Source organism: Bubalus bubalis, chromosome 14, assembly GCF_019923935.1.
Source record: "Bubalus bubalis isolate 160015118507 breed Murrah chromosome 14, NDDB_SH_1, whole genome shotgun sequence".
Taxonomy (NCBI): domain Eukaryota; kingdom Metazoa; phylum Chordata; class Mammalia; order Artiodactyla; family Bovidae; genus Bubalus; species Bubalus bubalis.
Genome location: NC_059170.1, coordinates 5,354,875 through 5,371,569, shown reverse-complemented (window position 1 = coordinate 5,371,569; position 16,695 = coordinate 5,354,875). Strand labels below are relative to the sequence as shown.

The following is a 16,695-nucleotide window of genomic DNA, read 5'->3' as shown; positions in this document are numbered from 1 at the left end:
AGGGAACCTCAACTTCCGTTCTGTCCCCTGCTACTGTTTGAAGCACTGACTAGGTTCCTGTAGTTTCTCTCTGGTGAAAATAAAGTGGGGTCTCCAGCTCAGATTTCTCATCACTAGTGTAAGGGGGCAGGTTACTTTTTTAGCAAGAGAGCTGATGTGGTCTCTGTCCTTCACTGCTGGGGTGGCTGCCACCTCTGTGCTTATCACAACTGATAAGATACTCTTTGCGTGTTGTGCCAAGTCGCTTCAGTCGGGTCCAACTCTGTGACCCCGTGGACTGTAGCCTGCCAGGCTCCTCTGGCCATGGGATTCTCCGGGCAAGAATACTGGTGTGGGTTGCATGCTCTCCCTGAGGGGATCTTCCCGACCCAGGGATCAGACCCAAGTCTCTCACATCTCCTGCATTGGCAGGCAGGTTCTTTACCACTAGCGCCACCTGGCAAGTTCAAAGTACATTCATTGGCCGGGCATCGAACCTGTGTCTCCCTCGTGGGAGGCAAGAATTCTACCACTGAGCCACCGATGCCTTGTAGACAAGACTCTCTACTTCTCGTCAAACCTAAAATGTTCACTTTTTAACATCTTAACATTTCTGGAACTGGGACATTCCTTACAATCAGTGGCATCTTTGTAATTGGCAGCATTTTTTTCTTGATGGTGCATAAAATAATGGTGCGTCTCACAGAGGACAGGATCTCAGACTCAGTGAAACATGGGGCTGTTTCTTGGGGACCCTGCGGCCACCCCGTTACTCGGCACCTTCCACCTGGGCCACAGCGGTCCTGCCCACGTTCTGAGGACCCACCACATGACCCTGGGTAGAGCTTCCAGGACTGCAGGACTCCCAGGGCTCAAAGGCCACCAAGATGACAATCTGGGGAGGATAAGGTACAGCTGGTGATGGAGCTTTACGTCCTGAGGCCTCAACTGTGGCCAGCGAGCTGCGAAGGTGCTCCTGTTCTATACAGGAATAAAAAATGCGTGTGACACCCTAATGTTGGGAGATCTCACATAAAAATCTGTATCAGAAAGATTACACCTAAAATTAATATAATACTGTAAGTTAACTATACTTCAATTAAAAAACCAAAATCTGGCATTCACTGAGCCCACATTCCCAGGCCGTCAGGCACACGCCAGAACCCCAAAGACATGGCCAGCGTGTTCCAGTGCCAGGGCCAAGAACTGCGAGGCTGGCGCTGAGTGCTAAGCCCTCCCCTCTTTCAAGGCCGCCTGCAGCCACGGTGCTGGCAGCAGGTAACTCGTGGAGCCCCCAGGAGGAGGCCTTTGGGGGTATGTCCAGCTGTCATGCCCATAGCCCAGAGCCACGTGCGGCCCATACAGCCCACCCTGGCATCTTCCTTCTCTCAAATGGAAAGAAGAGATGCTCTCACAAGCTGCCCTTCCCTAGAACGTTCTCTGCTCGAATCCTTGACGTCAAGACCCGAGTCCTTCGCAGAGTCCTGTGGAGCAGGTGCAGGCCAGGGAAGGGAAGAGGACTGAGTGTCCACTTGCCACCGGGGTGAGGGGGTGGGAAGGGCAAGAGGCCCAGCGGGACTGGCTGGCCGCCAGCCAGAGGAGCGGGCCCTCGGCAGGGCCGGGGCTGACCGGACACCACCCATGTTGCTGCTTCACAGCCGGACACAGCAGGGTGCCGGTACCCCACCCCCACCCCCACCCCCACCCAGGGGCCCAGAGCTATCTCAGCAGAGAAGCAGCTCAAGGGCGCTGCCCTCCCCACAAGGTCCTGGGCAGAGGTCACGGGGCAGCGGAGACCCCTCGCTGGTTTGCTGTTGGTCAGTCGAGGGGGCTGCTTCCCTCCCCAGCACTGTCAGGGCCTGCAGCTCCACACTGTGAACAGTGACCGCGGAGGGACCTTCTCTCATGGGCAAGGACCTGGCAGGGACTGGGGATCGGGGCCGCCCCACTGAAGAAGTGCTCTCTGCACCTCGAAAGAGCGCTTCCTCTCTACCCTCCGTGTAGGCCGTAAGCTTGAGACCACCGTGAACACACCGGCCAACATGAGGGGCAGATCGCACGACTGTGGGACGTAACCACAGACCAGACTGGAGGCTGTGACAGGAGACTCCAGATGGGTCCCGAGGCTCTAGGCCCAGTTCCCCGTAGCCACCAAGGAGGTACCAGGTGCGGAGTCTCCGCTTTCCTGTCTGGAGGTCCCTGCACTTGTACACTTGGCCCTGAATCTGCTTCGGGGTGTCCCAGCAGCGTTCTGAAGTAGTTTTAGAAGCTCCCCTCCTCTTTCTCCCTTGTGAGCTGACTGAGAGTGAGGAGCCCACAGACGTCCCTGGCCTGACCCCCTTTCAGGGGAGCTTGAGGCAGCAGCTCACTCCAGAGGATGGGCTCATGAGGACCTTTAGCAGAAAGTCTGGCAGCCCTTTCTGGAAGGTGGCCCGCTGTGAGCCACCCGATTCCCTCCAGGCAGTCACTGTGACGTCTGCTCTGGCCCCAAGGGACGACCTGGCTCCTGGCACAGACACCCGGGTGGTGCCTGCTGGTGGTTGGGATCACAGCAGGGAGCGCAAATTCTGAGTCAAGATAGCCACGGACACGTCCTCACCCCTCACACAGTGGCTGGCAGACACACCGTCCATCCGAGCAAAATTGTTTCAAATGCTAGAAACACATGGGAGAGTTGTGTTTTTCTTTTCCACCCAACAGACAAGGAAATCCAGCTACTAAGTACTAACAGTTGCTACTAGCAGAGACTTAATACCTCGAGCTTCACAAAGCAACATTTTAAATCTAAGGGAAAACCCTACTCCTCTTCTGCTTGTTTTTTAAGACGGGTTGGCAAACTATGGTTCATGGGCCAGATCCGGTCCACTGCCCAGTTCTGTTTGGCCCCTCAAAAGAGGAACGATCTATACAAAGGAACATCTGCAATTGATCTGATAACAGGGAATACTAACTTTGAATCCCAATTACATGTTATCCCCTAAAAGAGAGCATTCCATTCTTCTCAGTGTACCTGTTACCATTATAAAGAACTGTACTCAATTATGTTTTGAATTTCATCCAAAAATTGTGCAAATTTTGCTTTCTCGTTAAATAAACACACACATAATTTCTTTGATTTTGCCTCTTGGCCAATAAAGCTTAGACAGTTGGGAATTCTCTGGCTGTCGAGTGGTTAGGACTCTGCCCTCACTGCTGAGGGCCTGGGTGCAACCCAAGGTCTCACAAGCCAGAAGGGAAAAAAAAAAAAAAAAAAAGCCTAAATGTTTACTAACTTGGACCCACTGTAGAAAAAGTTCCCCAACCCCTGCTTTTGGAAGTCAAGTTGAATACCAAAGCATCTAAGACATTAAATTCTAATCCTGAATAAAGTATATGCTGAGGAAGAAGAGCACAGCTTCTTAAATATTAACGCACACTTTTTATTATATTAAAATCAGGCAATGGTCTGACAATAAAAAGGCTGCTTATGGAATACTGTTATGTTAAACTTTACTTACAGGATGTTAAACCCTTAGAACTAAGGTTTTCCCCAGAAAAAGATTAATGGAAACATCAATTGCTTTTCAGACTTGATAGTTGCTGCTTCAAAAGGTGATTTTACACAGACACTAACAACAACAAAAAAAACAAAAAAATAAAACCCTTGGAACACAATGAATTGATTTTATTTCGGTATGCATCCACATCTCAGCATTTAGTGGTCCTGAACAGAAAAGTGGAAAAACGCAGCGATTTGCCAGGAATTTCGGGGATCTGCCGTGCACACCGAGGTCTTTCGTAATCCCTGCTGAGGACCGGGAGAAGCAGCAGCACCAAAACCAAAGTATGCACCGAATTCAAGGTTCTTTTTGTTCCAGTTGTCAGCTTCCAAACTAGACCCGAATGGACTGAAAGGATGACCCAATGAGAGCCCTGTTTAAAACTTCAATTTTAAAAAGCCAAAGCCTTTACAGGAAAATAAAACAATTCATTCAGAGGGGTTGTGTGTGCTTACAAGTGTCTTCTGTGGCCTTTCTCCAAGTTTAACCACCAAGGAGGTCATGAGCTGGCAGGTCTGAGTAACCCTGGTGACTGTTCTTTTCACCTTATCAAAACCTGAGCTAAAGAAACGCATCAGCTGATGATGACAGCAGAGGGTGGCAAGGCTGAGAACCCAATATTCATTTCCCAGGCTGGTGGAGAGTAAATTGTGGTTCCAAGGCTAAATGAGGGGAGGTCAGAGACTCTTTCCAACCTTACCTGATGGCTTCTGGCCAAAGCAAGGAAGCGTCATGGAAAGTGTTGGGTGGTGGGGGTGCACAGGGACTTGAGGAGGAGGAAGGAAAAAGCAGCACCCCTCGATTAAGGTGGGGGGAGGAGATATGGGTAAAGCCCTGAATTCCTAACCAAAGGCCAATTTCAGAGGGAAGCAGAGGGGTTACAATCTATGCCTCGGCCAAGGGCGGCAGTGGAGGGTGGGGGGAGCAGGATTGATGGCTTGGAAGCGGGGCATCACTTAAGACTTAGAGAGAGAGACCAGGGATGCGGACAGAGCAGCCCACACGCGAGCAGTGTCCCCCAGGCTGTGACCTGAAACCTTCACGTGTACTCTACTAAGCCACCCCGAGCTGGAGGGCTGTTGCAAGGAGGGGGAGGGGAGGGGGGAGAAGGCAGAGACCCCAGGCCATGGAATCAGCAGCAAGGTGATTGTGTGATGTGTCTTTTCACAGTTGAGTTAGATGTGTCCCACCGGTTAGGATGGGAATCAATTTAAATATAACTTTCTTGATCCCAGAAGTTCAACTATGTGGACAGTGGTTACGCTTGACAGGGTGATTTGTTACAGCACAACTTGTATATTTCAAATGGACAAAAAAATTAGTATCATTTACAGTATCTTAAGATAAACTGCCTTTGAATGGGAGCTTTCTTTCCAGTACTTTGAGGTCTACAAGACGAATCTAGAAAATTTACTACTGTGGAAAATGAAGACTGTTTAAATCGAATGGGGGCAGGGGAGGGCCTGTGGTTTTTCTTTTTGATTAATTGCTGTAACACTGTCCTTCAGGCGGCTGAGGGAGTTTCATATTTTCTTTAGACATCATTAGGCGCCGAAGCTCTTGCAGGACAACTTTGATGCTATACGAATTCTGCCATTTTGCTAGCACTGATATGGCTCTTGGGTCCACCTACAGAAAGGCAAAGATAAAACAAATTACTGTCAGGCTCTCAAACAAAAGGAATGCTGTGTGCTGGAGCTAAGCTACAGCAGAAAAGTGAGTAAGAAGCATTTTTCAGGTGGAACACGCTGATCACCCAGCAGGATCTGACATGCGGAATGCCCACAGGATTCCCTCCCTCCCGGTAGTCTGCTTTTCCCTTGTCGGGTCCCAAACCCTCACGGTCTGGAAGGAGGAAATTACGGATAAGTAAAAGCCGCTTCTACAGACGAGGCACCGACACCTGGTGAGACTCAACTGGCTGTGAAACGATGGCCTCGCCTGCTGGGCCAGCTGCGGCCACTGCTCAGGGCCTGTCCTCCCCACTCTGTGCCCAGGTGGCGGCCACTGCTCAGGGCCTGTCCTCCCCACTCTGTGCCCAGGTGGCGGCCACTGCTCAGGGCCTGTCCTCCCTACTCTGTGCCCAGGTGGCGGCCACTGCTCAGGGCCTGTCCTCCCCACTCTGTGCCCAGGTGGCGGCCACTGCTCAGGGCCTGTCCTCCCCACTCTGTGCCCAGGTGGCGGCCACTGCTCAGGGCCTGTCCTCCCCACTCTGTGCCCAGGTGGCGGCCACTGCTCAGGGCCTGTCCTCCCTACTCTGTGCCCAGGTGGCGGGCGATGCTCAGGGCCTGTCCTCCCCTACTCTGTGCCCAGGTGGCGGGCGATGCTCAGGGCCTGTCCTCCCCTACTCTGTGCCCAGGTGGCGGCCACCGCTCAGGGCAGTAGGAAGAGCAAGGCAATGGCGGCCTGGCCCGGGGCTCTGCAGACCAGGGCCTGCCCGAGCCATGCCCCCTCAAGTCAGTGCAGTGCTCCCTGGAGAAACGCCTCCACATGGGGACTTCTCCTGGGTTCAGGACATCAGGTGGGCCTCAGAGGTAACACTGACCACAGCAACAGGCTCAGCTCTTCTCAGCTTCCATTCCAGTCTTCGGAATACCTCAAAGCAGAGGGCTTAGGAGCTCCTGTGATGCTAACGCAAGCACCCTCTAAGGCTCCTGCTCTTCCCCGGCCAGGACAGCGGCCTCAGAGGCTCGAGAGCCTGCGGCGCGCGGCAGGGGGCCGTCTGCCGCCCCTGCTCCGCTTTTACAGCCTTTACTGTCGTGTCCCTATCAGTGCCTGCTTACGGCAAACAAGACTGGTCTCCATTCATGGCAGTGAAAACAGTGGCAAAAATAAGAAAGCAAGGCCATTACAAGGAAAAAGTATTATATGCCTGTGGCGCACAAATAAGGCCCGTGGAGAGAAGCGTGGCGCTGGGGCGGCCTTTCCCTCTCTGCCTCCGTTTCCTCACCTCTACCTCTTGGGGCCGTGGCAGGGAGGCTGAAGGAGCGCTCGTTTCAAAGTGACCGGCACAGCCTGAGTGATAACAGCCCAGAGCAAACGCCGCACAAGTTGTGCTTAAACACAACGGGGAAACAGGCCCTCACTCCAAACAGCACGTGCGCGTCCTGCAGCACGTCGCCATCCAAGAATCAAGGAACAAACGGAATCAGGCCCCGAGTGCCCCTGACGTTCGAGCACAAAGAATTTTGGGGAACCCCAGGGGACAAGGAGGGGCAGCAGAAACAACTTACCACTCCATTAGAACTATTAACTCCATTCATATTAATTTTTGTTACAAATCTTACAAAGGGGGGTGCTTCTGGGTATTTAGGTCCACATTCTATTTTAAGGCTGTATATTCGGTTTTCATAAATTGTCTGGAAAAAAAAAAAGAAGGTATAGCCATGTCAGGCAATTACAAAGAATTAAAAAAATGCACAACTTCTGAAACCCCATTTATTCCCCATTTATTCCTGATGCAGAGCTGGTGTGTCTCCTGCCACCATAGAGTCTGCTCGCGGTTTGGTAAGTGGGTCGTGATCAGTCCCTGCACTAGCGCCCATGAATCTTGGCTTTGGGGGAATATAAAGAAGCCAGGAAATTTAAGCTAGGGTCACTGAAGTCTTAAGCTGGTATCATTAGGCGCGATCAGATGGACTTGCTTTTACGTTCATTTGTCTACACTCTGGGAAACGAAGTGTAAGAGGCATCCTTCATTCTGGTAAGTCACACCGATGTCTACTCATGAAGGGACCATCAGCCGTGGCACTAAACACCGCCACGTAGAGTAAAGAACAGGCAACTCTAGAGGACTTTGAACTCAAGCGCAAGGTTGGGTGGGCACCGACACAAGGGTCGCCTCCCACTCCTCACCACCGGGGTCGTGCTCTGGGAAGGGATCTCAGCCACGGGCACTCCGTCCCTGCTGCCTTTAGGGCCACCCAAGATGCCCGGCATCGAGGAGGTGGCGGGGGGCCGAGGACGCCAGACTTGCCCAGGAGAAACGGTCCTTCTCTAAGCGCCAACCGAGCCTCCGCTGAGAAACACCGACGAGTCCCACTCACGGCAGGGAACGGCTCCCTGCGCCCCCTTCTCCAGGCGGTTCCTTCTGCCTAGAGCGCTGACCCCCGCCCGAACCACCGCAGCCTTTGAGACCCAGTTCAAGCACCGTGTAAAACAGAAGGCTGCTCACGATTTTCTCATGTGAAGCTGCGTCATCATCATCTGTGTGTCTGAAGACCACACCAAAGCGCGGCTGACACCTCCCGGTCAGACCGGCCCCCTTGGGGGAGACCGGCCTCCTCCGGGGCCAGCGCCCACTGCACCCCGTGCTGCACAAGAAACGGCTCCTGTGTGAACACTGACATCTAGCGGCCTTTGCGGGGAGCACATTAAGAAAGGTGATTTAAAGGCTTGAAAACATTCCGTCTAAAATAGTGGCCCGTCCCTAGCTTAAAAACTGGAACATATATTTTAAGATTCAGAAGGCATAATATTCCCATAGAAGATTTTCACATCCACTTCACAGCGACCTCAACCTGTATCAAAAGCTCAACTCAGGATTTCCCCCCACCTGCCTTCTTCTCTGGTAAGCAGGAGCACCATCCTGCAGTTACAGCAAGCTGGCAGCCAGCCGTGACTCCCTCTCCCTCACTCCTTATTCCCGGCATCAGGCATCTGTAACTGTTCAAATGCTACAGTTACATGACAGGTGCGCTCAGCATACAAGGTGGGCATATGCTGTCAGAATAAAGGCTGGGGCCTCTAAACGGGAGACGGGGTACAGCCTGAGAGGATCTCCATGACGGAGGCCACCAACAGGCAGTAATGTACAGGAGGAGGAGTGGGAGGAGACATGTCAAACTACTGCTCACAGTGAATCTGGGCATGAAGATGGGGATTTGAAAATTAGGGAAAAGCTTGGGAAAAAAGACACCACACTAGGTATTTTAACAAAGAATTTAATACAGGAAATCGGTTAAACAGGTATCACTGGACTGAAAAAAGTTTTAAAAGAGGAGCCTGAACAAACACAGAGGTAATGACTGCAGGGAGCAGATACTACCTTTGTGTTAGTTTAGGGTTATTGCCTTTTTTGCCCCTGAAGGCTGGGGGACAAAGGAAGAAAGCTGTAGCTGATCCGATCTAGAGGCTTGGAGGAAGAGGGTTTCAGGATTGAACCCTCTGAGGAGGGGCTGCTGTGAGGCTGATGCTGGGGGTGCCCCCAAAGGCTGGAGGAACCCCCAAAAGCTGGAGGAACCCCCAAAACCTGGAGGCCGGGCCCCACTGCTGATGCCAGGATGAAGGGCAATCACCAGAGTGGCGCAGACAGAGCAGAGGCAAGCAGGAAGGAACAAGGCTTCCTCTCTGCCCTTCAGGCTCTCCGCTGTGTCCTCCCCTGGTGCCTGACAGGAAGCCAGCTGACAGAGGAAGCATGGAGTTCACAGATGCCAGCGCCAGGATCCAGAGCAGAGCAGGGAAGGTGTGTTTAGCGCTCACTACCCAGCACCTGCCCAGCCCACTCCGGACCGGGCAAGACAGACTTCTTCTGCACAAAAACTCTGTTCCCGTCAGTCAGGGTATCTAAATGAGCCACAGATCCTCTGACGGCAGCATTAATTATTCATTTCTTGAATTCAATCACAGTACCACCTGAATATTGTACAGCTGAAGATTTAAGTTGCTGAGTTGACCGCACAATTGCAATAAAAAATAAAAAGGCAAAAGGAGGCCCTCTTTCCTTCCCCTTTGCTTTCTGTTCCCATCAGGGTCACTCTGGCCCAAGGCCTCCGTCTTGGCAGTAAGAGCTGTCTTTGGGCTAAGCCTCTGGCCTTTTGGGGCTTGTCCAACCAGCTCTGTGGGCCCCACAGGGACCCACAGAGGGTGCCTGTCCTCCAAGTGATAGGTTTCAGTGGTCCTAGCATCCCCTGACTCAGCCTTCCAGACCCAGGCTGTGGTTATTTTTTAGTGTTATCTGTGTTCCCCTGCTGCTGCTGCTAAGTCACTTCAGTCGTGTCCAACTCTGTGTGACCCCACAGACGGCAGCCCACCAGGCTCCCCCGTCCCTGGGATTCTCTAGGCAAGAACACTGGAGTGGGTTGCCATTTCCTTCTCCAATGCATGAAAGTGAAAAGTGAAAGTGAAATCGCTCAGTCGTGTCCGACCCCTAGCAACCCCATGGATTGCAGCCTACCAGGCCCCTCTGTCCATGGGACTTTCCAGGCTAGAGCACTGGAGTGGGGGCCATTGCCTTCTCTGTGTGTTCCCCTAGTAGGCTTTGTTTCAGCCCAACACTTATTTGATCAATTTCTATATTAAATTATCTGTTGAAATATTTAGTATGGTTTCTCTTTTCCTGACTGACACAAAGAATTAAATGGTACAAAGTGAACTGCTTAATCTGTATTGTTTGAAAAACTCTATGAGAATACATTCACGTATCAGACATGTAGCCGAAAGCTTTTCAGGAGGAGACAGGTCAATATATACTGATATGGAAAGATGTCCACAGTCTGTTAAGGTAAAAAAAAAAAAAAGCTGCAAAACATTAATCTCATTTTTATTAAAATGGTTATGTATTTAGGTTTGTGTACCCACAGTAAATGCCAGTAGAAACACACCACACACCACGTGATCAGTTTTTATTCTGTGGAGAGTATAATGAAACGGGGAATGGATCACTGCCCTTTTACTTCACACACTCCTGTAATTCTGTTTGTTCCTAAGTATGCACAGACTACTTTTAGATAAGTATGTGTATGAACACACAGCTAGGCTCTAACCCACCTATAAAAACATCATCACGGAGAACTCCAGAGGTGTAAAGGTTCTGCTCAACCAGGGCGACCCCGTCCTTGTCCCACTCCCGAAGTGGCGGGAAGCAGGCTGCACCTGAGGATGTTTATGGCTGTCCCGACCCCGGGGATGCCGCTAACACCCGCCAGTGGCAGGACAGTTGCAAAACGAAGAGCCACCCCGCCCAACGCATCAGCAGTGCCAAGGCCGAGAGACTCCGCTCTGTAACCCGGCTACCATTACACCACATGGGCAGAGCAGAAATCCTCTACATGCAATGCCGTGGACACACATGTTTGCCGAATTTTGCAAGGGGCACTTGGACAGGAAGCTTTGCTTTTAGGTTTGGAAGATTTGCTTTACAAAAAGAAAAAATATATATACATATCTATTTTCAAATAGCTAACACACTCATATGATTAAAGCACACTCAAAGAGTACAAAAAGGTATTGGGAATAAGTCTCCCTTCCCGCCCTGGCCCTAGTGAGTGATTCCTTTTAAGAACACAACCACCGACATGGGCTTCTTCTCTGTTTTCCAAAGTGTTCTCAGCACATGGAAGCACAAGCATGTCCACCTCCTCCGCCTCCCTCTCCCAGCCCGACCCCAAGTGACAGCATGTTCTGGGTACTGCTTTGTACCTTTTTCCCACTTAAGTATCATGGAGATCACTCCATTTCAGCACACATAAATCTGTCTCATTCCTCTGAAAAGCTAAACAGTACATACTATGGTCTACTGAAAGACACTCCGGCGGTTTCCAGTATTTTGCCAGTACTGAAAATAAGGCATGAGATAATTTTGTACATACAGGATTTGGGGCAATACATTCAAGAAAAGAGGAGTAAATTCCTACGAGAACTGCTGGATCATTTGGTACATGCTTTTTAAATACTGGTGGAGGATTCTGTTGAGTAACACAACAAAAATGTAACAGGGAGAGGAGTTCCTCAGTGTTCTATTCAGATGCTTTAATCATGAGGCTGACACTCCAGCTGCACAGCATATACCTTGTACATTAACCACAAAATAGACTGGTCACAGGAAGCACCTAGAAGCAGGTAGTTCCTTTTATGTCTTTGCTTTTAACCTTAAGGAACAGAAACTGTAAGAGTAAAAAGACACGATAATAAGAATTGGTAAAGATGGAGAGAAATGCACATCCTCATGCACTGCTGGCAGGAATATAAAACAGTGCAGCTACTTTGGAAAACAGTTTGGCAGTTGCTTAAAATGTAAACAAAGTTATCATGTGATCTAACAATCCCACTCCTACGTATATACGTAAGAGAAGTGAAAACATCTGTCCCCATAAAAGCCTATACACAAATATTCATAGCAGTATTATTCATAAGAAAAAGTGAAAAAAATTCAAATGTCCATCAATTAATGGATAAACAAAACATGGTATATCCATTTAAAAGAATATTATTCAGCCATAAAAAGGAAAAAGCTACTGGTAAGTGCTATAACATGGATGAACCTTGAGAACACCATGATAAGTAAAAGCCAGTCACAAAAGGCCACACATTGATCCCAATTACATGAAATGTCAGAATTGGCAAACTCAGAGAGACAGAAAATCAGTGATTGTCAAGGGCGAGGAACGCGAGGGCAGAGGGCAGAATGGGAGTGCCTGCCGAAGGGCATGGAGTTTCTCTCTTGGGTAATGAACATGCCCTCAAGTTAATGATAGTTGCACAGTGCTGAATATACGATTAAAAAACCCATTGAACTGAACACTTTAAAAGTATATTCTATGGTAAGTGAATTCTCCATTGTGAATTATGTCTCAATTAAAAACAAAAAAAAGATGCAAAGGATATATGGGAAGTACCCTGCATACTGTAGCTACTCACTAACAGCTTCCTCTGGAAAGAGGTCAATTGAAATTCAGGGTAATCTAAAGTGTTTTAGGTGGATCAGGCTGTTTTACAGAACTGAGCGTTCCCTTTGTTTGTTCATGTGTTTGAGTGGCTCAGCGGCAGCGCTGAGTGTGCTCACTCAACGCGCCCGGCCGTGGTGTGCTTCAGGGTACTCACTGCTGTACTCTGGTTCATCCTCACTACGCTCAAGTCTGAAAACCGGTCTGTTGATTAACGAATCTACTGAACAACTACCTCATTCTGAGTCATTTCCAGGTGTTCTGGAGAGTAAAGAGGAGGGAAGAATAGTTTTCATCTTCAAAAAACCTAAACCATTCTTAAGAAGAGATGAAACGCAGTGAAGGAAACCATCACTATACTAAGGGCTTTCAGAGACAGCAAGAAATGATCTGCGTGAAGACAAAAGCCTTCTGCATCAGGTTTTCCCTAGTACTTAATGAGATTCAGAAAATCCTGATTTTCACCGATTAAAAAAAAAAAAAGATCAAGAAATGAGTAAATACAGACTGCACATTTTTTAACCACCCCCACCCCCCGCAAACAAAACTACAGGGTCACAAAAATGACTCAGAAAAGTACATGGCAAAGCCAGTCATTCGCCCTGAGCACCTATGACAATCCAAGATGAACAACAGCTGGTCCTGACACTGAGCGAGCCCCACACGCTTCCTTTCTCAGCCAGGGCCAGAGCCCCCGTGTCTTTCTACCTCCCAGAACTAGTGCAGAGCCGTGCACGAGGTGAGCAGAATGACTGACCATCTTCAAGCACAAGCAGACACAGGAGAGGGCCTGCTGCTGCTGCTGCTGCTAAGTCGCTTCAGTCGTGTCCGACTCTGTGCGACCCTGTAGACGGCAGCCCACCAGGCTCCTGCGTCCATGGGATTCTCCAGGCAAGAGTACTGGAGTGGGTTGCCAATGCCTTCTCCAGGAAAGGGCCTGATATGCTCAAAATCTCCTACAGCTTGTCTGAAATGAGTGTCACATTACTGGAGTCTATCTCTTCACTTCCACATCAAATTATTACTTAACACTAGATAATTTTATAATAGGAACAGCTGAAAACTCAAAATATAAATAGGAAGGAGACAATATAGGCTAGTAGTTAGGAATACAAGCTCTGGAGTGAGACCTGGTTTGGGAATTCTCAGCTAAGTGACTCTGTGCAGACTTCTCCAAGTTGGCTTCTGTAAAATGGAACGCAACTACACAAGAGCATCCTAACAACAGGCTCTTGTGAGAATTAAACGATGTTTCTGGGGAGCTGACTTCATGCCATAAAAAAAGGTTAGCTGGCATTACGAAGACGGGGAACTCTTGTTAATTACACAGCTTAAGAGAGGTCACATTCCTCATCCCCATTGTCTCTGTCTTCTTTGCAAAGGTCTCTGGGCTCAACAGTGCCTGGAACAGACCAGAGCAGACCCTTTGCTGAGTGGCCCAACGAACCAGGACACAGATACGTGATAGGACTGGGAAGCGATGAATAAAAACCACAACCCAGGAGGCTCTCCACAGTCTAGACCGTGCCTTCAGGAATGCTGGCTGTATCTGGAGCCTTGTTATTTGATAAGCCCAAGAGTTTGTTCTAAACTACATCTAACGGTACAATTACCTCAAGCCTCACTGCCTACATCGTCACGTAAATTCACACTAAGAGTCTGAACAGATTTTTGCTTACCATTTAGAGGGATTAAACAGCATCAGAGGAGGTGCAAATATATAAACTGAAACTGGTCAAAAAAGAATAGCCACATTTCAGAAAATACACCATTGGTGAGCTTTTCCCGTGATAAGGCTAACAGTTTTTAAAAGGAGGCACAGTGAATGTAAGACATTGACATTTATAGCCGTAGCTCGACGCTTACTCTTGGAGGCCCAATTATCATCCCTGTCCATCTTGTAAGTGTCATGTCTTCGTCATCTTCTAGACCCCAGCTAACTGTGCCATCTCCTACTCCTTTCTGGCCTTCTTCGAGTTCTTCCAACAGTCGGAAATTGCGAGGGACTTTTACTCCTAAAATAAATGGAAAGAGATTCAAGATACTAGCAACTCCAGGGGAACTTGTAAGCCTAGAGCTAGTCGCTCATTATCTCTACCTGACAATAAAGATGCTTACATGCAAAGCACTGCTGTAAGCGGCCGCGCCTCAAGCTTGCCGCTCGCGAAGCTACCTGTATCGACGAGCACACCAGAAGGAGGGGCGCTGGCGACTAAACCACGGCTGGGTGACGGAACCTAGAGTACCCCGCCCCCGTCCCTGGAGCGCTGACAGACGTCACAAAGGCTTTACCAGTAGAAATGCTAATTTGCGCCCCTGAGTCTGACATGAAAACCATAAATAAAGTGTTGATAAAAGTGCCTTGGAAGAACAGAGGCTATTTCTTTTGTTTTATTCTTGTTCTACATCTCTGAGTCTAAGCGTGTGCTCCTTTGCTGGAATGACTCTTAAAACTACCTTAGAAGGAACAGCTGTCCTACTCCGAGCATGTAACAAGTGTCCCCTTCATCAACTCAAGAGTCAAGTGAAGGCAGCACGGATGAAAATTTTCAAATATTTAAGTCACAGTTTCTCGTGAAAAAGCTAAAGGAGGGTAGCTGGTTCTCTGCTTTACCTGTTTCTAAAATTCCCCAAGCCTGGCAAGCAGCTCGGGGAAGCAGGCACACAAACACCTCTCCAGGTTCATGCCGCTGTGCCCGAGTTCAGGCTGAGGCGCGCACTGCTTCTGGGTGTCTTCCAGAACAGAGTCCAGGTACCGGGGCCAGCTGGGGATGCTGCTCTCCCAACCAGGCCTGCCCACCTGTCCCCCACCTCCCCTGGCACTCAGACTATTTCCTCCGGGAAAAACTCGGGATCCAGGCAAGTTACCAGCTTTCTTTACTGAGCCCCCAAGGCCAGACTCTCAGAGCCAAGCAGCACTTCGCAGCTGACTGTGAGGAAGGACCCACTTGGAGGGACTCACAGCTGTGGGGGGCGCTTCCAGTATATTTTAGTATTTTCCAATAGTAGCAGAACCCGCTACTATTAATTCGACTGGAATAAATATCTGAGGACATCAGATACTTTTCCAGGCACCATGAAATAAGCTGTGAACAACACAAAAATGCCTGCCCTCATGGAGCTTACATTCTAGATGGAAATACATGCAAATTATTAATATGACAGATGGCGGTGTTCTGGAGCAGAGAGTACTGATGGGGGAAGTTACAATTTTAAATAGGGAGCATGATTTATTGGTGGCTGAAGGGCGAGTCTTCCAGGCAGGGGCAAAGGTCCTGAAGCACAACCTTGCCCCGAGTGTCAAAGAACAGCAAAGATACCAATTTAGCTAAAACCAAGTCAGTGAGATGGAAGATTAATAGGAAATCAGGGGCTCCAACTGTGAAAGAAAACACTGGAGTTGCGAGCAGAGGAGTGACGGGGTCCCTCTGGCTGCTGTATGAAGAGCGCAGTGAGGGGAGCCAGGGCAGAGGCGGGAGGCCGTGGCAGTGATTCCAGCAGGTCGCAGGCGGCAGCAGCGAAGGCGGTGAGGAGTCCCGCTATTTCAGAGGCCTGAGTGGCGACACGTGCTGTCAGGCTGCCTACGAAGTGTGGCAAAGAAGCGCCTATGGCCCCCAAGCTTTTTGAGGATGGTACATGAGTGGAGAGTTCCCTCTACAGTCATGTATTTATTTTTGAGAATAACCTATTTAGGGCAGGTAATATTATACTAATTTTTCATTTATGACAATGATAAAATTTTCCTTTTAAAAATAAATATAAGCAAGAGAGTCAGCTGACTGAAACTTAACAGAAAAATCCTGAAAGCATTCCTGAATGGTCCATTTGGAAAACACTAGCATTTTTCACCCAAAGACTAGCCAACTGGATTATTCAGCTACACTGAATAAGTCTCCTCCAGCAAACACAAAACTGAAGGAGGTTTTTGATATTATAAGCAAGAAGGCAGACAATACAATGCCTTTTGTTTAGAAAAAGTTAAACCGTTAACAATCCTAACTCCTTCGGCTCAGGGAGAAACTCACTGCATCACCCCTGCTATCACTACTGGTTAATTATAACCCTGCACTAATCAAGATGAATGTGCCCACAGCACGGAGCTGTGCTGATAGGAAGGCGGATAAATATCTGAGGTACCGGTTCCCAGGTGGGGTGACGGGCTGAATTGTGTCCCCTCAAATTCATACACTCAGCCCTAACTCCTGGCATCTCAGAATGTGCCCATGTCTGCAAACAGCCTTCAAGAAGGTGATTAAGCTGAAATGAGGCCATGAGGGTGGGCCCTAGTTCAGTCTGCCTGGTGTCCTTATTAGAAGAGGAAACCCAGGTGCCCAACAGGCATGCACACCTGTACGGAGTAAAGACCACAAGAGGACCCAGTCAGAAAGCAACCACCTGCAAGTCAAAGAAATCAAACCCGCTGACACCTTGATCTTGGACTTCCAGCCTCCAGAATTCTGAGTTTCCATTGTTTTAGCAACCCAGTCTGTGGCACTCTGTTCTGGCAGCCCTTG

The 16,695-nt window shown here is 49.2% G+C and overlaps 1 protein-coding gene across 3 annotated transcripts in view; it reads right to left on the bottom strand.

Moving 5' to 3' along the window:
- Positions 1 to 3,622: 3,622 nt before the first annotated feature.
- UBE2V1 (ubiquitin conjugating enzyme E2 V1) overlaps positions 3,623 to 16,695 on the bottom strand; it is a 29,914-nt gene continuing 16,841 nt past the window's right edge. Inside the window, exons 2-4 of one of the 3 annotated variants that reach the window (XM_006048336.4) lie at positions 14,048 to 14,196; positions 6,752 to 6,877; positions 3,623 to 5,147 (exon numbers count right to left, since the gene is read on the bottom strand). In XM_006048336.4, the coding sequence (XP_006048398.1) occupies positions 5,001 to 5,147; positions 6,752 to 6,877; positions 14,048 to 14,196 (422 nt within the window). In that variant the 3' untranslated portion in view covers positions 3,623 to 5,000. Of the gene's footprint in view, positions 5,148 to 6,751; positions 6,878 to 13,860; positions 13,880 to 14,047; positions 14,197 to 16,695 lie in introns of those variants that run through there. The other 2 variants (XM_025263299.3, XM_044927542.2) reach the window with 2 other exon arrangements.